Raw genomic sequence first — 25133 nt, 5'->3', positions numbered from 1 at the left:
CATTAGACTGACCCACACAGTGCTGACAGCAAAGTCACAGCAGCTCTAAAATAATGCGATTTTGTTCACATAATTATGACAGGCACAGCTATGGGTGAAAAAGTGAAAACTAAAAGGTAATAGAAGATTGTTTTCCCATATAAGCATAACCAATTTATTTGCGTTACCTCCTGAAGTTTGTCCACTTCCTAATAGAAAAGTAATTAGGAACTTTAATCCGATCGTTTTTTTCAGTCACTAGTATACCACTGCAAAATGTCAGAGAGACTATTTTACCTCAAAAAGTGCTCTGGCTGAAGACAGTATTGAAACATACCCTGTATCCAGTGCTCTAATTTGTCCCTCCACTGCCGCTCCTGTTCCAGTTTCTTAAAACTGAGGCTGCGTTGGCATCTTGTGCGTCATGTATTTTCCATATCTCAGCGTTCCAGTGTGCGTCTGACGGGTTTTGTTCTGTACACTCCTTCGGGTGTTTTTCGATGCTCCACTCAGAATCTCACAATGTTTGGATTCACTCGGGAAACATCCTCGAGCACATTTCTGGTAATCACAATTGCATATTTGTTTGTTGCAAAAGATGGCCCTAAATCATTTATGTATATGTAACTCCGCAAATTTGATTGTATTGTAGGGAATATGCTGCAGCGCACCCTTTTCATTGGCAATACCAAGAACATAAAGTCTACACTGTTAAAAAGGCTCCTGGTGAACATTGTGCTTACTGCCTATATCCCACTGAGGAATATATGACTTCATTTATACTACTTAAATAGCAGCTGCACAAAATTATGCGGAAACAAACACAGAGGCAGGCTTATGAAAAATAGATATAAAACAGTGAGACTCCTCAACAAGGAGCAAGAGAAGTGCAGCCGATCAAAAAAGGGAAAGGAATATCTCCCTAAATTCAAATAAAATTATTCATATGTCTCTCTCCTTGTCTTTCAAACACACTCATGTGCAAACAGAATAAATGCTGCAACACGATCACATTCCCACAGACATGGTCAGGTCTGCATACATGATATCACACACCCCAGCACGCTGCACAATGTGGCATGGAGAGCTGAAATGGGGCGATTTTTGTGTGAACCGCCTGCACAAACAGCCCAAAACAAGAGGAAGTCCCATCACAGGGGTCAGGCTTTTGCTGGGACAGACCAAATATGAGGGTGAGAGCTGCATATCAAAACAAGAAGATAATGGATTCTAATTCCAGCGGGGGCAGGAAATAGAGGAATGTCTGTGTTTTCTGAAAGCTCCACTTCAGAACCGAAACTCTCTGCACACAGTCAGCAGCTTATTAGGTATACTACATAATGAAATGAGGTCAAGCACACAAGCCAGGCAACAAATATTACCCCTTTAAAGATTGGACTTTTGTCACAGGAAGAACTGTGAGGCCTTTTGCTTGAGGTCATCTGAAAATAAATTCCTCTCACAGGGTTTATTATTATTCTGGAAACTTCGGTGATCGTCCACAGCAATGAAATTTCTCCAGTTGTCATACAAAAAGTGGCTAAAACACCAACTTTTATTTACAAGTTACTGACTGCTCACTTACATTTGGTTAAAATTGGGCTTTAAAGATGAATTTGTTATAGTGTATAGAATGTGTTCTTCCCACTGGATTCTATTTGCACATAACTTCAAAAAATATTGACATGGGTCCAAATCAGACATTCATTGCTGTCGTGGATGGAAACATTTCGATCCTAATGCTCAGCCTGATCCGGCGTGTTAATGCGAAATGAATGAGTGAAACATTGAAGATTAGCAGTGACGTTTCATTTAAATTATTGGTACTCCTAGTTAAGACAGTCATGCCTTTGCAGATCCATTTGGAGGGTATTCATCTTCACTGACTCTGCTTTTATAACCAGCAGAGGTTATTAATTACATTTTAAATACACTGAAATATATTTGACACTTTAAAACAACATATCACAGGATTATCATCTCTCATGATAGATTTTTTCAAAAATAAAAACAAATATGAAACAGTCATTTATTTCCCATAACATATGTGTTGTTTGTATTTGGCTCTAATAACATTTTAAGCTCCTCTTTTATGTTACAATGTGTGCTTTATGAAACAATTCATTGCAGATGGTGTGACAGGTCCCTGTTTGGTGTAGTCAAAGGTTTATTTGAAGCAAAAAGCTAAAAATATAAAGTCATCAGAATGGAAGGAATCCTCAGCTTTATCTTGACGGTGAGGCACAAAGACAAAACTATAAACTAATCAGAGTTCTGAACATGTCAGATTGCAGAAACCTGGCAACAACATGACTGATTCATTTGGTGCCCTCACTCAATACTTGGTGTTGGTGTAGACCTCCAAGATCTACGATGCAGTGTGAATGTGTTTGTATTTGTAAAGGTCAGATTTGCATCTCCGCCTGAACCATGCGGGATGAAATCACACGCGGTATCCAAGAAAATGCCTTAATACATTAAACATATCACACCTAATCTTTTCTGAAGGGGATGATTTCAGTAACTTGTCACACCTGTCACACAGCATTTCCTTTGGATCAGCTGATACACGCGCTGCGTAAACCCGCAGATGTGAATGACTGCTGTGAGAGCGGTGCATGCCATTCCCAGTCCTTCCTGTGCACACAACAGACATGTAAATGCTTTTATTGTATAAGACATCTGTGACAGGTTTTCCTGTTAGAAAAATACACCTTTGCATCAAAACAAGTCAAAGATGCTGTATAGCTGTCAGCTGCTCCTGTGCTGCTCTTCCTCCGGGTGTCAGATTCATGCTGTTGCATATTCCTCTGCGGGTGTCACAAAAATGATCGCGGAGAGCAGATCTGATAATCGACAGTACAATCTGAAAGATGCATTATGGAGAATGTGCTGTATACCAGACACGGGCATGTAAAATTGACTATATTTTTAAAACAAACTGACAGGTCGCGGTGTCAGTATTTCTAAATGAGATATCTTGGTAACATCCAGGGTGGAAGTAACAGATTAGAAAAATAAGAAGATATTTTTAGGTACATTTAATCAATGAAATATTTTTCTTTGAGTACACCCACAATTTGAAAAAAATTATCAAAATAATGCGCATCCTTATAGCCAAGAAAACTAATTAATGCAAAAAAAAAAAAAAAAAAACAATATAAAGATAACCTCTATTGTAAAGTAACCTCTATTCTGATCTATTTGTCAGAGCGAAATTCAAATAATTGGACTTTAGCTTGTAACTGAGTCCAGTTTCAGCAGTGTAGAAGCTGTTGCTATTGGGCACAAATTTTCAAGACCCTTTCATTGTCCGACTGTTGTTTTCAGCTAATGATAAAGGAAAAAGTCCTAAAATAAATGCGCTTCAACTGAGAAAATGTGGGTTGGATTTTATTTTAAAGTAGTCTCAGAGGAAATGTAGCACATTTTTTTCCCTCACTGATACACTTCCAACAATAAAACATGAATCAGCAAAACAACACAATAACTTTTTTTTTCTCCATTTGTGATGGGCAGATCAGTTGAAAACATTAGTAGGACTGACGGATCAAAGTCTGAAGTTTGTGATACTTTGTGCAACATGAAATCTTGTGATCACTCACTGCAGAAGCCACCCACTACAAGTTACAACAACATGAGCATTGTTTGGCTTCACTGTAAACTGATCCACTACTTGTGCTTCTGATGTATTTCTGCAAAAGAAACAGTTCAAGTAATACTTCCTGTAGCAACCAAGCATGTAATAATGGACAATGGTGTGAGAACCATGTTGAAAGTTTGACCATTGCAAATGTAATAAAGACAGGAATGTATAACTTGGTAATAAATTACAGTTTAACGGTGATGCACAGTACCAATCAATGAATAAATATGGGAACTATGAGATTCACTGGACTATTTTTGTTACGTAAGCGGCTCAAAAAATACTAAATTTGACTTTTATTTCTCAGAAACTCAGTTGCTTATTTGTGTTCTATATTATTGGCTACATTTACCGCATTGTCAAAGGATGTTTTTACTTTAATAATATCATTTTCAAATATGTTCTTCGGGTGTTTCGTTACACTACAAGCAAGTTATTACATTCTCAGCTTTACTACATTTAAAATGGCTAAAATGATTACGTTATTGGAAAGTATCACATTATTGGTTGCTACACTCAACGGGGGTCATCAAAATAACAAGGATGTAAATCTTAATGACTCAAACTTTGAAATCTTTTGAGAGGAGGGAGGCCACAGTGAATCACTGCAGGGACGTCGATTGAAAACAAAAGACAGCTCACTTAACTGGAGAGGTAGGTAACTGCGTCTTTGTGGCACTCTGCATTATGATACTAAGCATTAGCAGTAGTGTGTGTTTTTTTTTCTTTTTTTTTCTTTCCAACAACACATTCTTTATATATATCGTTCAGGTTATCAAGAAAATATATAGATATAAACTCAATCACAATTACAGTAACAGGTCAAAATGGATAAACAAAGTACAATCAGTTACATCACAATAACCGCCATCATTGAAGTCATGCATCAGTGGATTATTTGTATATACATTCTTCAAAAAGGTGGAGATGACCTATGTGCCACCTGACCAGTGTTGGTAGTTGAAGAAGGGGCCTCAACACGATGTGAGCACATGGCTTGGTCTAGTAGTTGTTTTTGGAAGGCGCCCTTTTCTGCCAGCTGAGCTTCCTGTTACTCTTTTCTTGAAATAGGAAAGGAAAAATTGGGACCTCGTCGTAAATATGCGAGGATTTAGAGGAGGTGATTTTCACGCTGACGAATGCAAATATGACCTGCTGTCTTCCCCTCGCTGTTAACACAACATTAAGCAGGATGTGCCCAGAGAATCACAGTATTCCTCCCAGTTAGACCCACCGAGGCAGGAGAGAGAGCGAGAGAGAGCGAGCGAGAGAGAAAAATAACAGATTATAGTTCTTCTGAGTCACTGGGCATCTCTGTTGTCTGTCCCTACACTGCATGGATGAATGCACCTGGGAAGCCTTTGTCCCCTAATTTCATTTGTTGAATTGCAGCTGAACCCTGACTTGTTTGCAACCTCTCATTTCTGCACTACCACCATTTCAGGCTATTTATAATTCAGACAAAGTCACTCTGTGGGGAAGTTTGGGGGGGGGGGGGGGTGGCGTTGGTAATGTTTATGTGGCTACACAGTAAACACCTCTCACAGAAGTCAACAGTGAGCCCGAACACGTCACCGAGCCAGACTGCGGGAGCTGCAGTATGAGAGGTGTTTGCCGTTGATTGCAGGGATGTAAAATGTTGGTTCATTATTGGCATATTTTTTTGTGTGTGTGCAATATGCATGATGCAAAAAAAACCCTCGCACATCATCAGTGCTGGTGGATCCGGTGTTCGGAACCGCGAAACAGCACTGAAATGTCGAGACAACGCCAACAACGAACCAACAACTAATGGATTCCATTCACATTTCAATGGAATAGCGATCAGGGTCACTCGAATGCGGCAGCTCTTCTGGCACCCGATCAAGACCTAGAAGAGAAGAAGACAATTCTGTTAGAGGAGCAGTAACTCCAAACTCCGTTGAAGGTGTCATTGAATTAGAGTGAAAAATACATCTGCAACTCAAAACTACTTTATGGCAGATCGCTGTTCACAGTGTAATGCTCAAACTGCAATAACTCAGTGACAAACTGTGCAGAAACTTATCTTAATGAGGTTTCTCATTTTCAAGTTTTAGAAATAATTTTTCACCAAAAAGTGAGTTATTTTTAGCTTCTAATCCTTTTCCCTTGTTTATTATGTTTGTTTGCGAGTCTGAGTTCAACAGTTCATTAATGCTGTTTGTTGTAATGACCATAAAAATACATTACTACACTCAAGTTTCTGCTCTGACACGGATATGGGTACAGTATGTATCTGAATAAATGAACAATAGGTCTTTGATTTTAGACACACTGTTTTTGATTACCAACAATTAGTTTTATATAGCTTGGAATTGCAGCAAACCTCAACATTACAAAAAAAACAAAAAACAAACAGGCGTCAACAATTCCTGTGTTTTGATGTTGATTGTGACAGGCGCCACTCATCATTCTGCACCTTTAAACAGCTAATCTTTATGGTTTCCACAATCAGACATATATCATAAATACACTCTGATTGCAACGTTGAAACTAGCGTTATACAAACTGTTTTTCTAAATCATTACTTCTGGAGGCCATCAAGGGGTTATTTGCATCACGAAACAGCAGCATAATTTCGCAGTCTGATGAAAAACACCAAAAGCACTGACTTTCTTTTTACTTTTTATTTTTCTTTAGTATAAACAAAGTCATTTCTGTTATAATCTGTTGACATAAACAGAAAGTATGATGTCTGGTTTATACTTGTATTTCATCAGCTTTGCCAGGGATAGTAAATCTGAGGTAAACCTTCATATAAGAGCAACATCCTGTGGTTGACACATTCCCAAAGTCTGATTCTGGTAACTAATTCTGATGTGTTTGGGTCCGGAGACTGAGCCACATGACACCGATCACAATCGGCATCGGGACACCTGTTAGTAAGGAGGACGTCAAGCTGCAAGGGAACATTCTGTCCTCAAAATTGATGTGTTAGTATCAGGAACAATGGATTTGAGTGAGTTTGACGGAGGCCAATTTGTGATGTTTGGACAACTGGGTCAGAGCAGCTCTTGTGGGTTGTTCCCGTCTGCAGCAGTCAGTATCTATCAAAAGTGATCCAAGGAAGGAGGAGCGGTGAACCGGCTAAAGGGTCACGGATGGTTAGGGTCCATTAGTGCACATGGTCCCATGGAGGCCCCATTTCACAACTTCCTGGAGTTAAAGGATCTGCTGCTCCCATCTTGGTGCCAGACGTCACTGCACACCTTCAGAGGTCTTCGTCATCCTGAGGTGTCGGGCCTGCTTTATTCCAGGTTCCCAACGTTTTGATTGGTATAAGTCACTATTTCATTAATGGAATCAGTTTTTGGATGTTTAATTTAGCTAATTCACTGTCACTGTGAATTTAACCAGCTGATTACATTGACAGTTTCTTCGCTCAAAAACGTTATTTCAGTGAATATTTTTGCTTGTCAACAGTAGTATTATTACAAGAGGCATTGTCTTTAACTCTGACATCGTGTTCAGAATTGAAATCCAAAGTTGTCACAAAATGTGTGTTTAAACATCAAAAAAAAAAAAAAAAAAAAAGAGAGAAAGGGACAGCACAGCATACTTATGAATAGCTGTAGGGCTCTTGGCTTGAAGCAGTATGAAAATCATCATATGCGCCATATGCAGCTTCTATAAACTCCAGAAACACTTGGGTGAATATATTTTTAGTGCATCAGTTAAACTGCGATACAGCAGCAGCACTTGAACCTCTTTATGTAAAATATTTTCAAGTGGATGTAACAGTCATCTGGAGTATAATGACACACTTTCTAATAGTGCGATTAGCCAGTTCAACATCCTACATCTCCCTTTGAGGTAAGATATCAAAGTTTCAGAGACGGCTAATCTCAACCGGAGAATGAGAACATATGCTATTAAATGATCAAATATTTCACACAGAAAGTACTTGAAAACACTGGAACCCTCCAGATAACAGCATCCAGTCACCACCCCATCATGTGCTTTTTTTGAAGTCATTGCAGGGAGAATGACAAAGGCCCAATTCATGATTCACCACACAGTTCGGCTTTAATTGCACCAATTCAGATTTCAGATAACACAGCGCGGGACAGCTGTGGTTCGGTTGGTATAATGTGACGTTTCCTAATATCAGGTTCGAACATGGCACCTGGTCTGAAGTGCCCCTTAGAAAGACACTGAACCCCGAACGTCCATTGGTGTGTGAGCACCTTGCAAGGCAGCCGTCCGTCACCACGGCTGTGCGAGTAAATGTGTGAACGTCTGCATGGATTTCACAGATCATGTCAACTGCGTTGACAATGCTCAAGCTTTACAATGCACTATTCATTTATCATTCATATTGCACATCCAGCTTTCTCAAGATTTTGTCTCACTCAACTTGATCTTCTTATAGATCATCACATCACAGCAGACCAGACAACACACAATAGAAATGTATTTGAAAGTTCAGAGTTGCCAACGACCATCTATCAGCGACTCGCAACTTCAAGTGAAGCTCACGTTCACACCACACAACCTTTATCTCCTGTCATGTCGTCACTTTTGTTGTCAACTCTCTGAACTTATAGCAATTAAATTTGTTTTTCAGTGTGACTGATTATCAGGATGCATCATAAATGCAGCCTGTATATAAACACTCATGTTTTAAATCTATGGTTTTCCGACCAAAGTTAACAGCTTTTATTAACATTACTCCATTATGGATTACCAAAACATGCAGTACAAGGCTAGTTATGATTATTTTCAAGAAAATCGTTTTTTTTTTGTTTTTTTTTTAATTATTGTTGTATTTATTCCCACCCCTCATCACTTCACCTTCTTCCCAACCTTGCTTATAGAAAAATAACTAAAATAGTACCCATTTACCATCTTTCTTTGTTGTTGGTTTGCTTTACTTACTGTGCTAATTTACAGTTGGTTGTTGTGACAAACCGTCCTGTGTAGTGAATGTTACATCTGATCACGTTGTTGGTGAAATCTGACTCCAGCACCAGGAACTTGGGGTTAACCTGGAGCTGAAGAAGAAAAGGACTGTGTAAATCAACATGGTCACAAATCTCAATAAACATGAACAATACTTGTTTTTATAGAACATTCTGAAAATGAACGTGCATGAAAATTAAAGCTTATAATGAATGAAAACGGGTTAACAGGCCTGGAACCTTTAGGTAGTAAAGCAAATTGGACAGATTTGCTGTAGTTTCCTGAACTCTCACTCACTCCATGAAATGTGACCTCAAGCTGTCTGCTGCTATGTCCGTGCACACTGACATCTCACTTGACTCTTACCTTTAGTATGTAGTTGCCAGGTTGGATGTCTGTGATGTCGATCCACTGGCAGTCAATATCAGCATTGTATGTGTCGTAGCAACCCGGACTCAGACCCTGAAGACACGGAGGGGCAGAGACAGGCTCAGAAACAATACTGAGATGCTCTTTATCAGTCCAGAGTTTGGCCTGAGCAGAACTAAACCAATGAATTCAATTCAATTCAGTTTTATTTAAAAAGTGCTAAATACAACATCGTCATTTCTAGAAACTTTTACAGAGAAAACAAACCCAACAGATCCACATGAGCAAGCATAAGCGACTGTGGAAAGGAAAAACTCCTTTTAACAGGAAGAAACCTTTACAGAACCAGGCTCAGAGGTGGCAGCTTTCTGCTATTCCAGTTGGGGTGAGGGAATATAAAAGAAAGAAATAAGACAGACAGATACATTTGTTGTATTGACATACATTTCATGTATAAACAGAGAGGACATAGACTCAAGAGAAACAATGCTCAACCTCATGTAGTTATGAAACACTGCATGCAGTAAACCGCTTGCACCCACTGGGTCCGGGCTGTCTCATTCAATCAGTGGATCAGCTGTTTTGATTGATGCCCAGTTAGAAACTGTTTGCACCCATTTAGTCCAGGTTTTCTCATAAGATCGATGGATCAGCCGCCATTGATGTTCTGTTGGCGATCCCTCAATCACGGCTCTAGTCCACCTAAGAAACAACCTCTTCTTCCAGGGTTTTTGGTGTTCTGACTTTTTAGAAGGAAAAATAAGCTCCAGATGTGAAAACTAACGGAATATGAAAATCAATAAATCAATCAAATTTTATTTCTAAAGCGCCTTCCAACCGCCAAAAGGAGCACAAGGCGCTTAACAGAGTAAAATAAAATAAATACGTAAAAAACACTTGAAAAAAGTAGACCTCCAGCGGATGGACTCTGGCTGATAAGCAAAAGTTTCATATTGCCTCACGCTGTCTGAACTCTTGCTTTTGCTTGCTGTATTACCTGAGTGTGAGCGGTGCAAGCGTAACGCTTCAGGTGACCAAAGTCACAGGTGGTGTCCTCCAGACAGAAGCTGGCCTTGTGTCCCTCAGCCACTTTCCGGCCGGTACTGACCTCCAGTAAATCATAATGGCTGAACTCATCCATACTGTGGTAATGCCTATAAGAGCAAGGAAAAACAAAGAATTTAGTCAGAAATACGATTAGTTCTTCATTCAGATGGCTGATGAAAGCACCCGAAAATAGATGGTAGATTTATATACTGTGTGTTCAACCTGCAGCCCTCAGCTGTTAACGTTTTTGTAAGTGATGCAGCACCTTGACTGAACCCGTCATAATTCATCAATGGATAATGGATACTAATTAATGGCAACAATATCGTATTGCTGAAGCAAGGCATTACCGCCCTAATGATCTATGAATGTTGTTAATTAGCTCGTACCAATCGGCTAGATCAGAGGTGTGTGTGTGAGTCCGGTGAGTGTGTCTGGGCATTCTGAAGAGTGCGCGTGCATATCTATAAGCGTGAGTCACATCGCAGTGTGAGTACAATTTGTGTACTGCGTGTGTGTGTGTGTGTTTGCGCAGTTTAGGAAATCCTGGATGCACATGACCACTGATCATCTCAGTGCGAACTGAGTGGCTCTCAATGAGTGACTGTCAATGAGCTGCTCCATTTGAAATCATCTGTAATATTAACCGCTATATGGCCTGGACCGCTCCCAAATGTCAAAGTGACCCAGGAAGCTATTCGCTTTTTACAGGCCTGCTGTGCATGTAATTGCGGTACAAGCCAGCAAGCGCATATTTGCATGGCGAATGGTGACAACATAATTTGCAGCTGATGGGAAAAGCTCTAATTTTTGCTATTATTTTGATGGGATCATGCACTGCGGTGGCAACATGTGAGTAATTAAAACACTAAGATAAAACGGTAATTAAAAAAATATGGCACACATTTACAGGAAACCATTTTGTTGGTTTGATTTTATCCCAGCCCTTTCAAACTGGACAAGCGTTGTCATGTCAGTATAGTTCTGTATTCAAGAGTAAAATCACTCACAATGTAGTACATTTGATAAGATTTGTTTGAGTTTAGATAAACTTTAACTGTGGGAGTAGTTTCAATATACTACTTTGACCTGTGTACAAACCTGTATACAGAGGTGTGAATAATACTTTTATTCAATTGGATAAATGCTTCTTGTTGTCTTTGCTTACAACTGGAGTGAATAAAAACCATTAGATCATTTGGAAAAACATCTGCTGAGGTTTTGTCATCTGACACGTGTGACCCCGCTTGGTCATGTGACTGTCCACAAACTCTCTGCATGTAGGAAAAACATCCTGACAGCAGCAGCAGTTACTGAGTGATTCTTTATAGGACTGAGTAGATACAACTGAAAAGACTTATGCTCACTTTATCATGTTGCCAAATAGTTTAACTTGAGGATTACAAATGTAGCCAGGATGACCATATTTTAATTCCCAAAGAAATATTATGTCTTAGGCCTCTGAAGCATTATGAAACATGCTTTCATCCACCTAAAATAACATATCTTCCTCAGACAATGAACTCTGTGGAATGAAACAATGATTTGAATGATTTTTCTGCGTAGAAAATCAAAATACAACAAGCAAAGAGGTCTTTACAAGTTTTGCTGAACAAAAAATAATAAAAGCAAAATATTGTTCTGAAAGATTATTCAATTTTAGAAAACTGTTTAACAAATTCTTCTGCATCTTTGATGCTTTTTCACTTTAATAATAAAAAGAATAAAACTGACGCTCAAAAATGCCACTTTGATGAACACATATCTACTTCAATCAGTCAAAGAATTTGTCCATTTTCAGTTTCTCAAATCAGTAGCAGATTAGAATGATATCTATTTGTTGGATATAATATCATCTCAGAGTATTTGAAAGCACTAAAACCTTTTTTTTTTCTCACAACCACTTCAAGTTCACATCCATTGATAATGCACTGATACCTGGACATCCTCATGAACTTACAACCAATATGGTCACTCTTAAACAAGGCTTAGAAAATGATGTAATGGTGATATTAACTGTACAGATTAAGTTAAACAATGTTAACCTGAAATGTTCATGCTCTGAGTCCCTGCTGGATGTGAATACATTTAAGCTCATGCTTAGCAGTCACTGCCGGGTTGGGTTAGGTCGAAGAAAAACTAACAATAAACTATGACAGGAAGAATTAATGACTATAGAAATGTTTCTAAAGTTTCCCTTATGTGTCAATTTGTGAAAAAGTTTTCATTTAATCTCCAATTTAAAGCAGTTTCCCTGTATTGGAACGTGCATGTCTTAATGTTATGATTTTGTTATTCAGTAATGACTAACTACTTGCGTAAAGTTTATTCCAATTACTGAATGAGTATTTTGGGATACCCATTGTTTACTTTTGAGTGACATTATGCTATAATTTATTTATTTTTATCCATGCAAGGATCTTGAAGTAAAGGTTTTCGAAAGCATGAGTGCACTGCAATGCTTTTCATTTTATTTACCAGGTAAATGTGAGTCTTATCTTCAAATGTCACATGACTGTTCACACAAAAGCTTTTTTCCCATCATTTCAACTTTCATGACATTTACATTGCATTCAGCTCTAAAAGGGGCATTTCAATAAAAATAATTATGCAAAGCATTACCTTTGACTTTCTTTCTCGTCGTCAGTTTAAAATAACAAAAGATTTTTTTTTCCAGCTGCTGCATCCTCTTGAAACTCCTCAAGTGGAGGACATCCACATGTTTTGAATTTTAATTGGATTCTCAATTAACTTTTAGTCATAGCGTATTACAGCACAGTCATCTCACTGCAGCTAACACTCAAAGGACTCGGAAAACAAAACAAAAATCCCACCTGAGCAGCGTGTGGGGCTTTTAATTCCAGTCAACGTAATCAGAGAATACTGACACAGTCTGCTCTTGCAAATGAAGATGAGAGGTGTATTTATTGTAGGATGATTTGGTTCTATGGTAAGACTGTAAAATTAAATAATAGAAGTCTAGAAAAATGTTTGTGGCACCATAGCTGTGGTGATTTTTCTCCCATTATTGTCCGTCTCTCTGATTTTATGAGACATTGTACATGAGCAGTGTTGACTTTCGTTGTCATGCATGAGGTAACCACTGGATCCTTTACAGTCAGACAAAGTCAGGCTATAAAAATATTGCCCTTTCGCCTTACATCATGGCCCATGTTTCAACACACACAGCAGCTTTTACTGGAAGAGTCATTAAAGATTGAAGGATGACTTGGAAGGAAAAGTGCGTACTTTCCATTGATGGAGCAAGTGACCATTCAGGGACTCATTCGTTCCACAGGAGAGTCAGGCCACCAATTAGAAATTGGACCCAGGTAGAGGCATTACTGTTATCTTAGGTTGAACACTCTCTTTATTGTAACTGTGGGCATGAACGACACTCTCTCGTGTCAGATACAAATAGTCATGAGTCTGTTTATGAGGTTATTTTATGAGGGAGCACATACAATCCGTGCAATGAATGTATGAGTGGATACATTCACAACTGTGTATCAAAAAGGGAGGGAACCTGAAGGCGCGGAAGGCTAAAAAAACAGTCTTTTGTTCTGGTTCCCAAAACTGGTGGTCATTTCAGTGGGAGTCTTGAGATGATTATCTGCCATGTATGTGCATGTGAAATAGAAAGGAGAGAGAGAGAGAGAGAGAGAGAGAGAACTGGGGGTGGGAGGTGCCTGGAAGGGAAGGGTGTTCTACCTCTTTGGATTCCTGGATCCTCTCTTTGATTATGTCAACAATGGGGAATGTAGTGTTGGAAGAACACAAGGGATTTAACAAGAATAGCTTGTAATGGTAATGCACAAAACATCTCAGTCCTTCTTCACTGTTGTGAGTCATTTTCCACGCTTGTTACAACAAACCAGACTTTTGAGGCCGTTTCTGATCACAGCTTCAGTAGTAAACCACAGCCAGCATCTTACTTCACTTATTTTCCAGTGGCCTGACATTTGCCTTCTGAAGCTTGTACCCCGAATATCGAGACGTACATTCGAGCACCTGCACACATATCGGCTGTGATATTTGACGACAAAGGTCAGGTATCTTAATAAAATTGTAAGAGAGGGAATTGAGATTAAGAAAGCACAAACTCAAGATCTCTATTAGTAAGTTGTGGAAAAATAAGTGAACTCACAAAGCTTTTCATATTGGTGGGCATAAAAAGTTTGAGGTCCAATTCTTTGTCCTCATTTACACTTAAAAAAAAAAAATCCTACAGCTTCACATTTCGCCGCACTCAGGAGAATGCTGTTCCCTTCATTTCCCTTTGATTCTCGAGCACGGAAGATAGGGGTGGATGCAATGGAAAAGCAAAACTGTCAACTATGCAGCTTATTTGACAAAAATGTAGGACAGGAAAGTTTATTGTGAGAATCTGGGCTAGAGATTTTCTTCCCCTGGAGAGATTTCTTTGTACCCAAACACCCTGTCCCAGTAACCCATATCCATGGCATCACACTTTAGCAGCTGTGTGATCTGGTGTCACAGATTGACAGGAAAAAATGGATTGATTTGTCATTCTGATCACAGAGCCAGTGGAATGATCGTGCTGGCGTTCTGCCTCGTGGGAACCACTGTGTAAATGTAGACTGCTGTCAGGCTGCAACAACGCTGCCAATCTCCTAACGGCCAGTCAACATTCCTCCAAGATGAGAATAGTAAAGGAGAGCCTGGCTCTCGAATCAGTGGGCGGACTTGTTGAAATCAAGATAAAAGGCAGCCTACATGGAATATAACTATCACGATACCCTCAAAATCACCTCATCGTCGGTGCCCCCTGAGACATTTCCTCTGAGCCACCACTGCTTGACTGAATCAACAGAAATCCATGAACTGAGAAGAATACAATAAGAGGACTGTTTGATACATTCACAGTCATACCCTGTTATTTTTCATGTATTAACCTATATTTCAAGGTTTTCTCTATGATTGAATTCACACATTTTCCCTTTCTCATCCTCTGGTTCCAGGAAATTGAAAGACATGTGGATGCTTTTAGGAAATGTGACCACTTAGAATATAATAAAGGCCATACGTATACAGCACTCTGACTCGCAATTTGAATTAATCTTCAGACAAATAGCATGAGCTTAATGGACCTGGACTACACCTTTGCAACCCAAATGATGTTAAAAATGCATTTCCACACCCATTAGCACTGAGAGTATGCATTACTGCGGCAGTTATGTATTGCTGCCTCAATTCCATGAGTAAACATGTCTCTTGCTTTTGTATAATCCACAGAACATTCCCAAATTTACGACCAAAAGAAAATGTAGTAGATGAAACGGATCTGTTTCAACAGAAGTAGCTCCAAAGGAGCAAAGGCGGTGAACCAGCAGCAGCGTCGTGGGCACTGGGAGAGCGGTCGACTCCATATTATGTCCTGAAGGAAGGAGCCAGAAGTGACAGAATGTTGCAGAGCACAGAAGCTCTCAAATTAAATGCTATGACGGTTGTTTTGTATATATGTATATATATATATATGTGTACATATATATATATACGAGGGGGGACCCAAAAGTTTCCGGACTGATTCTATTAATAAAAAAATACAATGAATTTCCGACTTTGGCCGCTAGATGTCGCTACAGGATAGCCTCATGCATAACTGTGCCAGGTTTGGTCTTCCCCCGTGATGCGGTCAGCTGACAGTCATTGTTTGTGTTGACAGAGTGACACCCCGCTCTTCGATTTTTCAAGATGGCGGATATCCACGGATATGCGCTCTGTCAAAACATTTTGTTTTTTATTGGGAAAACAGCGGCAGAAACACTCACCATGTTGCAGACATTCTTTAAGAAGGATTCTTAGGGTGTCTGAGTGGTTTGGGCCCTTTAAGAGTAATCAGATTACATCACGAAGACCAGGCACGCAGAGGACAACAATCCACTTCCAGAACAGAGGAAAACGTCACGAAAACTGAAGAAGACGTCCTGGTAGATCCACGCAGGACTTTTGATGGCATTGCAGATCTGATGGGAGTATTGTAGAGATCCAGACAGATCATCCTCAGGCGGTTATTAGAAGCAGTGAGACGAAGGCACCCGGAAATGGCCGCATCTTGGCAGACAGCAGACCACAGGACGCCCCGTTACGCACAGAAATAGCACCAAATGTTGTGCGTAAAGCATATTTTTGGACTAAAACCGCGACCAGCCAGCCTCCCCACCGCCATATTCACCTGATCTGGCCCCAGACGACTGCTTTTTGTTGTCAAAGGTGAAACTGGAGCGGCAGCGGAAAGGTAAGGCAGGCATACAGGCGGGGGAGGGAAAATCGAAGTTCTATCTTTCCGGCACAGTTACGCACGGTCATGGCGACTCTTCTGAACAGTGAAAATCTCCGGTGCAGCGGTGTATTCAAGCCAAAGGAGAGTATTTTGGAGGTGACAGTTTCAAATAATTGCGAAGATTAAAAAATAAAAAGTTATAACTACAGTCCGGGAACTTTTGGGTCCACCCTCGTATATATATATATATATATATATATATATATATATATATATATATATATATATATATATATATATATATATATATATACATATATATCAAGAAACTCAATGTATAGTGGATAGGAAGGCAAATTAGCATGAAGTGGAACCATCCTTTGTATCTACAACAACATCTTATGGAAGACAGGGAGGTTGTCTGAAACGAGCAAAAGTGACGCTCTTTTGTGAATGTACACAGCTCAAATACGTCTGAAATTTAATTTAGACCCAAACAGACTCCTTGATGTTGAGATCAGGACTCAGTGGGGGCCACAACATTTACACACAGGACTCCTAATTCATCTTTATACCCGAAGAGATTTCTTATTAACAATGGCTTTATGACTGAATCATTGTACCCTGCTGAATCTGCAAAACAAATCTGGAACCAGTCACATGTTTTCCTGTGGGCTTCAATGATGGAATAGTTGCATTTCTTTCAGGCATAGCTAAACTTTTTCACAGCACTGTGAAAAAATAACATGGGATGGAAGAAGAAAAGAAGACAATGGTGCAGAGAGAACTCCAGCAAACAAGACATATTACAGTAAATTTGCCACTTTATCTATTATGGAATATATTTGAATAATAATTAAAATTTTAAAAAAGTTTTGTGCATGGATTTTTCGAAGGAGACCTTCAAAGACCTGCTAGCTGATTGTGTGAAGTTGTTTGTCTTGTTTACGTTGGAGACTTACTGATGACAGCTGTGCCATTCCCAGGTGTGACGCGGTCTGTTCGGCATGAAGTCAGCAGTGCCCTTGTTTTTCACCCTCTGTGGGAATCTCAGCAGGACCCTCACATCATAGTCACTGGTGTCCTGGCCATAGGCAGAGCTGAATGGCAAACAAACACATGAAGACAACAACAACAAAAACACACACACACACACGCACACAGTGAGGGAAACTGGGACATGTTGTAGAAATAGCAAAAAGTGTATGTCGACATGACTATTTTCTCATAACTGACACAAGTGGGAGAAAAAAGGAGAAGAACTGGAAGGCTTCAAGGCATGGGCCCATCCTCTAAATAATTCATTCTACAGATTACCACCATCCGTCCACACAGACACACACACACACAGCTTCAACATGGGGCAAGGGAACAGAGTGGGGTCCACACGCTTGCACAATTCACATTTCTGTGTGAGGAAGGAGGCACAACCGGAGTTCACGATAGCACCGAAGATCTAAGCCATTCATCTTCTGACTGTTGTTGACATTGGAGTGTATGGCAAATTACAACAGCCCATCTGTCGGTGATTGCTGCAAACTCAGGCAGGATATGAAAGGGCTTTGAGGGATGGATGTGCTTGTGATGGGAAGAGTGCAAACAGAGCAGCCACAGGGACAACACACTTCCATCAATTCAGCGGTGTCCTCAGTGCAGCGGCAGTCAAAGGGGCCCCGGCACAGGACTCGGGAGATGTTTCCCAGCAGCACAGAGAAATGAAACTGAGGACAGTCTGTGACTTGGTCTTGGTTTGCTTATGTTGTGCAGGTAGGCAAGATTTCTCCAAAAGTTCCCAAAAACACATTGTACAGTATACTAAAAGCTAAGGTGTTACTATATGTGCTTCATGTTCTGTTTAATGCAACCCAAAGGTGAATCAGCTCATAAAAAAGTGTAAATCTTTCATAAAACATGAATTTGGCTTTTGATGCATAGCCCAAACAATGGACCCTGGATGGAACTCCAGTTTGTGAGTGGGTTTCATTTGGAGAGAAAAAAATATTTTATGTTTCTGGGCATTGTTTTTGCATTGAGCTACAGTGCTGCCGTAAAGATGGTGTTCCAACATAATAAAAATGTGTCACTGACAGAAAAGTGAAAAGTGACTCCGTAGGGGCGAAAACAGTTCCGACACAGACATCAGAGAAAACGCAATAAAGACAGAGAAACACACAGAATAAGCAATCAGTGAAAATTCTTTTACCTTGACAGACATTTTTCCTCAGCAGCACATCGGAGAGAATACATGTGGGCTCTCTGGATGTAAGTGGACGCCTGGACGTAGTTGGGGTCAGGAACAAGATCAGGCAGACCTGAAACAGCAGACAATTAGACAACACTGCAAGACGACAATCACATTAGACATTCCTCCAAACTGAAGCCCCTCACCCACAAGAACAAACTCGAGACTGATGTGACATTTTGGAGGGTCATTCTGTAGTGTTTAAACCCGAGGTTTTGGAGGCCATAAGCCCCGAACACTGTACTCGAACTACATTGCATTACTCAGCCACGCTCAAGTCTCATGGTACAAACGCTTTGTTTGACATCAAGTAGTAATATTCAGTCAGTCACTGTCAGATTGATGATTAATGTTGGTCAAATTATAAGATCGCATTGTTAACAGTTTGTTAGGATTCATTAACAATAAAAAGCATCACTCTTTTGGTACTTCTTTGGCGCTGTGATTTTGAAATATCTGATAAGTCTTGAAATATAGTCTTGATACTTAATGCCATCACTGTGGAGGACCCCAGCCCATAACTTCCCAGGTTTTGTCACACAGGCTGTCTGGCATGGATCACTGCATCCATCGTGGCGAATGGAAGGGAGCTCAGAAGGGAACACCAAAAGGCACTCTGTCACTCACTCACCATGAAGTCATGTAAAAAAAATCGGAGTTTTGATCCAATGCTTCCTGCTTCAACAGTTTAGTTTTTGTCATGACTTCTCAAATTTAAAAGGACAGTTTGCTGGGAAAATGCCGACTTGAGAACCACACTGCACTTTGTAAACCACTGGCTCACAAAATGCACTGCAAATGCACAACTTTATATCTTCAGAATTTTTCATGGCTTGGTAAATACGGTGGTGCTGATGTGGATATGACAGGTAAAGCTTCAGCGACAATACTTTCTCTTTAGAGATGCACTTTGACTGGACGAGCCTCTCAAATGGGAGTAAATGGTGGAGCAAAATTGAGGGTCATATCCAAGGCTCTTGTTTGCAAAAACCACTAAACAAACAAAAAAAATCTCATAATCTCACTGTCATAGTCACTTCCAACTGATTTTCCATGAAACGCACATGAGCCATTAAGAGGGAAATTATATCAATAATTGCTTTTCCACTTGTCTAATGTGATATGATCCTCCGTGACGCAGATCTTAACATAAACATGTCTCAACCTAACCTTTGATAGGATAAACAGACTGGTCATATCTGGTGGGGGCAGAGTAAACTTACGAATATTTCTGTGCTACAGTGTCAAAAATAGCCTTGTTGCAATGCAGGATGCATTTTTAATACTATGGATTTTGCAAACAAGTGACAGAAATGAAGAGATGTCGAGGCAGTGGTACACAGGAATACAGAGTGAGTCCTAGACAGAGACATAGAGAGGGGGATGTATGTGCCAGGGTTAAAAAAAATAGTGATCTCACTCCACTGCTGTTTTTAAAGTGAGCCACTGACCATGTCTGTCAGAAAGCCTGAGCAAAAAAAAAAAAAAAAAAAAAAAAAAAACACAGTCGGTCTTATTTCCTGTCAGACTGAATGTCTATCTGTCTGTCCCATTTCCAGAAAAGGCCATGTCAGCAAGGGTCTCTGGCCTTGCTTATCAACTCTCTGTTTAGCTCACAAAGGGCAGGCACATTGCAATACCAGCTTGTTCAAATCACCAAAAAAAACCTGACCTATAAGCATGACATTAAATGAAAGAAGTTGATTGTTGGGTTTTGGGTGAACATGAAGTCCTTTGGGGATATTCTGTTTGTGGAAAACCAGACTTCCAGTTTTCCCATTTTATATTTGCAGAGCATTTAACATCCAGGTGAGTCCTCCCTCACCAGCTGCAAGTTTAAAGAGCTGTGTAAACCCCCCACCCAGGATCTCTCTGTCGTTCTCCGAGGCAAACATACAGGACAGGGACCATGTAAACACTATAAACCCGTGTGAAATACAGAGGTTTTCCAGCAGCGCTCTCAGACCCAATTTTTTTCTTCCTCGCCCTCGGAAGGCTTTGTTCTCTGCCCTCTAATCTTTTGAAATGTGAAAGTGGGTCTCTTTCAGAGGGATAAAGTGTATTGAGAAACTAAAGCCGATCGGCTCTCAACAGCATGTGACAAAGCCACACATTACTGTCGAAGTGGGACAAGGAGAAAGGAAACCGAGCCTTGCCAGGCTTTTTATACATCTGATATAGTATAATATGAAACATGACGGCTCTTTTCTCGACAGTCCCATGTCAGGCTTTTGGCCGTTCACACACACTGTACTTACATTTGCAACTTATTACCTATAGGAAACTGTGTAATTCATCTCACAGTGACCCTGAAAGTATCGTTGTCAACTTTTTAAGCTTTTGGTTCGGTTGATATTCTACAAATTTTGTTTAACGGAAAAGACTTTCAATGTGAACCTACTGAGGCAAAAATAATGAGTGAAACAACTGCAGCTCTGCTGTGATGAATTAATCTGCACCAATTATGGCATAATTAGTCTCACCTATGACTGCTGGTGGTTTTGTCAGAGAAAATGAGAACGCTGAGATGAGCTGACAATGCGCTGCAAAGGGTATCGCCAGTACAATAGTCAGATTCTTGCTCTTACACTTAATTAAAGATGAATCAGTATTCACAAACTCACTGCAAAGCTGGAGTTCTCGAACTGAGAGGGAAATCTCTCCAAATGAGATTGCCTTCTCTATAGTGAACAGAGTTAGAGTGAACCATCCCGGTGAAGCAATTTGTTTAAGTCCTTTCAATCAGTTTGCAAAGCAGACTTCATCTCACTCTGTTGTTTGTCGTTTTTTTCTTGAGTAACAACAGAAAAGCGCCTCAAACCTAAGTGAGAATAAAGAGTGACTGACATCTAGAAGCAGAACTTCCTGTTCTGAGACCTGGATATTAAAAGCAAGTGTGTGGTTGAAATCCCATACGGCTTTAAATTCCATCAGAAAATATATATTTTTGAAAAAAGTAAACAAAGCAACTCACTGACTTTTATTCCAGGGAGTTCATATCAACTTGCAAGAATGGTTGAAGTTCCTTTTTTTAGTCATCGGTTTTGTTACAGCTACGGCAGCATGTTTGTATATCATCCAGGTCAATATATTTGTCAGACGAACTTGTCATGGTTGTTCTTGAAAATCAGCTTGGTGATGTGAACCTGATTTGGTTTTCGAACTGATGTGTGTATGAGTGTCATGTTTCTGAGGTGGCCATGCCTTTGATACCTGGCCTCTTGCTCATAGTGAGCTGGATTAGGATTAAGCAATAAAGTGGGTTTAAAAGACCGACTGATACATTATGATGCAATGATTTCAGAAAGCCACACATGATTAGACACAACAGATTGACTAGTAAATAATGATAAGTCTGACCATTTAGGGAGATGTCCATTTTAAAATGTGTTTTTCATTCTTTACTCACTGCTGTATTACAACAACAGTAACATGGACACACTTGTCTTCATACATTTTAACAAAATTTTAAACCTATAGATCAAAACAGTTATTACGATACTGCACCAGCTTAATGCCTCAATGTGAAGCAGTGCAATAAAAATGTCAGTTTTTCCAACAGCTCCCAATAGCTGGATCTTTATCACAATGATTACTGAGAGCACGAAGGCGTCTGCACACATGTTGGCTTTTTGTGCAGCAGTAATGCCTCCAAGCTCCAGAGTGTCTAATAAATGATTGTTGCAAAGCACACGGCACACTGGAGAGACTGTTTTGCGACGAGGCAGATTATGGAGTAAAAGAAAATGATAAACTTGCATTTGGAGTGTGAGAATCTCGTTGGAGGTCGCCAGTTCCGGCCAGACTCAGCCTGCGGCATCCAGAACATGCTCCTCATGTTGTTTGCATTTGGCCTTAATTTTTCCCTGAATAATAAAAGCTGAAGAGAGCATTTTTCCTCTTGAGTGTAGCAGTAGCTTGTGAGAATAAAAGTCATCAGTGATCAATACTTTCAAGGAAAAAGTCAACTATCATGAAATATTAAACATTATATATGTTTTAACACTCTCTCTTAATATTAATGTGATTTCCTGGAAGTACAGAACGGAACCCATGTGTTGCAGGGACTTTCCAATGCTCTCCGCCTTCAGGGAGGGATGACTCCCCATACAAACAAACCAGCCCACCTCTCCTTCACTACCATCAATTCCATGAGGCAAACGCCCCAACCCCCCAACCCATCACCACCCCCAACCCATGAGGTCACCACCATTACCAAACTCCACACGCCTCATGAGCCAGTCGACTTTCTCGAAACACAGAACTCCCCACATGCAAAAAACACAGAGGTTCTTGTGTCTGCGCTCTGTGCATTGGCAGGGTTTGCTCCACACCTGGTTTCAATATTCATGCAAGTGGGAAAAAGATGAACTTTATGTCCACTTTGCTTTGTTTGTAAACTGAAAAAAAGCAGAATTTTCCATTGCTTTTTCATTGCGATTGCTTCAGAGGGGCTTGTTTTTTCACTTTTGGAGGAATATTAGAAAAACATGATTACGTTCTTGAAAGATTGGGCATTCAGCTCCCCTGGGTTTTTGCATATTTCAAATTCATAAGTGAAGCAACAGCACAGATCTGATGACAGATTTCATTTTTTTTTTGTCTCACACACTGAACTAACTTGGATGAATGCCCAAAAGTGAACACGCACCCTGCTCTCACAGAAAACATCCAGCATTTTAAGTGCTTCAAGATTTCCCTGAGATTCAACTGCATCTACTGCCATTTTACTCACAATGTCCTGCTTCTTCTAAAATTATCAGCATAAGGCAGTGTATCCTGAACAACACTGTGAAGATAAAACAAACTGAAATAAACCTTACTGTACCTCTCTGTTCTCTCCGATACACACTTCCAGCATTAATGCTGGGATTCTCAATAGCAGAGTTTGGAGAATTTCTTGCTGGGGAAATCGGCTGCAGGAAGGGTGGCTGGGGTCTTCCGAATGGGGGAAACTGCTCAAACTGAGGGCTCCTGACTGACGGTTGACCCACAGATCCTGTCCTGTCCACAACTACTTGAGGGCTCTGGTTTGCACTGGAGGCAGGGACAGCAGCAGGAACTGATTCCTCATTGTAGAGACTGTGGGTGTATCTGTGGTCCAGGCCGTCTGCAAACGGTGGCTGTGCAGCTTGTGCCGGCACCACGGGCGCAACAGGATTGGGCCCGTAGCCATAGGACTGGTAATAACGGTAGCTGTCATCGGAAAAGTCAGAGGGAGATCCTGGGAGTACAGGAGCTAATCCACCTCCATATCCTGCTCCAGCATAGCCAAGTCCAGTTGTGAACCCTCCACCGCCATATCCTCCGCTGACGACTTGTTGAAATGGGGGTTCATAGTTCCTGACTGGTACATCCACAAAGCTTGGGTCATATGGAACTGGTCGATATGGAGGCTGTTGAGGAAATGGATACTGTGGGTAGGATGGTACATTGTATGATGACGACGAGAAGGATGAAGATGACGATGACGATGATGACGACGAGCCTGTGGATGGCCGGAAACGGCTGCTGGAGGATCCCTGGAACTGGCTACTGCCTGTGCTGCCAGTAGTTTGCCTCCAATTGTCAGGCACTTGTCCAAAACCAAATGGATGCCTTGCCTGGCCGCGGACTGTTTCAGAAGATCCTCTTGACGGAGCCTGTCTGCGGACATTTCCTCCCTGAGGTCTGCGTGAAGAGCGTGGACGACTGTCTGCCACCACCACTCTGGGAGCACTTTCCTGGGTCCCCACCCCAGCAGGAACATATTCAGCTCCACTGTTCAGCAGGCTGAAGAGCTGACCATTATTTTCCCACTGGATTACTTGCCTCCAAGGGCTGGAAGCACTGTCCTGTCCCTGAACCTGACTCTGACTTTGAGTCTGTGTGCCAACCTGAGCCTGCCCTGATCCCAGCAGGATGAATGCCAAACATGCTACAAGAGTCGGTAACATACTGGCTCCAAAGATGCCACAGTTCACCACAGATGGGAAGAAATCTCAGAGTCCACCAGCAGCTCAAGCTCAAACCACCTGTCGCTCTGTCAATAAAACATGTGTATCCTCTTCCCGCGGGTACAGCTTTGGTAAGAGCGTTGAGACAGAAGCAGGATTGTGAAGTGAGCCTGTGGTCGAGTGCATCCACAGCGCTTAACTGCCAGCAGTGGAGGAGGATGAATGTGCATTCAGAAGCAATCCTACCCAGGAGAGTCAAAGTGGGCTTCAGAAGACCCACTGGTGGTGTTACCATCTGCCAGTGCTATGAGAATATATCCTGACTTCTTGTCGGTCTGCTGGCCTGCCTGTCAGTAAACTAAGCATTGCTCTCTGCCTCCAGGAAAGAAGTGGCTGTGAACTGCACGACTGCAAGCTTGTATTTGCCTGATTGCTTACAATGGGCTGTGAAGAAATCTCAAACTTTTTCTTTTTTTCTCCTTCACTCTCTCTCTCTCTCTTTTTTTAAAGGAGAGGTCCCACATGGCCCTAGTGCTAGTGATGTTTCCTGGCCTGAAGCAGCCAAGGCTCCACGAGGTTGTCAAAGTCAACATTACTGGTATTCAGACATGCTATAAAACACATCTCACTTTTGCTTTTTTCTCAACTCGCACAAGCATCCGTTGGGACAGTATGACCTTGATTTTTCTCCCAGATGTTTCAAAGACTTGTTATATTGTTGTTTTGCCTTTAAAACTTTGGAAATGA

At 40.8% G+C, this 25133-nt stretch overlaps 1 protein-coding gene across 1 annotated transcript; it reads right to left on the bottom strand.

Annotated features, from left to right (window-relative positions):
* Positions 1 to 4386: 4386 nt before the first annotated feature.
* loxl1 (lysyl oxidase-like 1) lies at positions 4387 to 24813 on the bottom strand. The gene is made up of 7 exons (XM_030094005.1): positions 23279 to 24813; positions 18412 to 18520; positions 17171 to 17308; positions 9915 to 10071; positions 8915 to 9010; positions 8525 to 8640; positions 4387 to 5495 (listed from the first exon to the last, which is right to left on the bottom strand). Exons 1-7 carry the CDS (start codon positions 24384 to 24386, stop codon positions 5489 to 5491), a joined length of 1731 nt encoding a protein of 576 aa, XP_029949865.1. The 5' UTR covers positions 24387 to 24813; the 3' UTR covers positions 4387 to 5488.
* Positions 24814 to 25133: the final 320 nt, after the last annotated feature.

This window comes from Salarias fasciatus, chromosome 1 (assembly GCF_902148845.1).
Source record: "Salarias fasciatus chromosome 1, fSalaFa1.1, whole genome shotgun sequence".
NCBI lineage: Eukaryota > Metazoa > Chordata > Actinopteri > Blenniiformes > Blenniidae > Salarias > Salarias fasciatus.
Note: the sequence above shows the minus strand (reverse complement) of the source record. Positions and strands in the feature narration are given on the sequence as shown.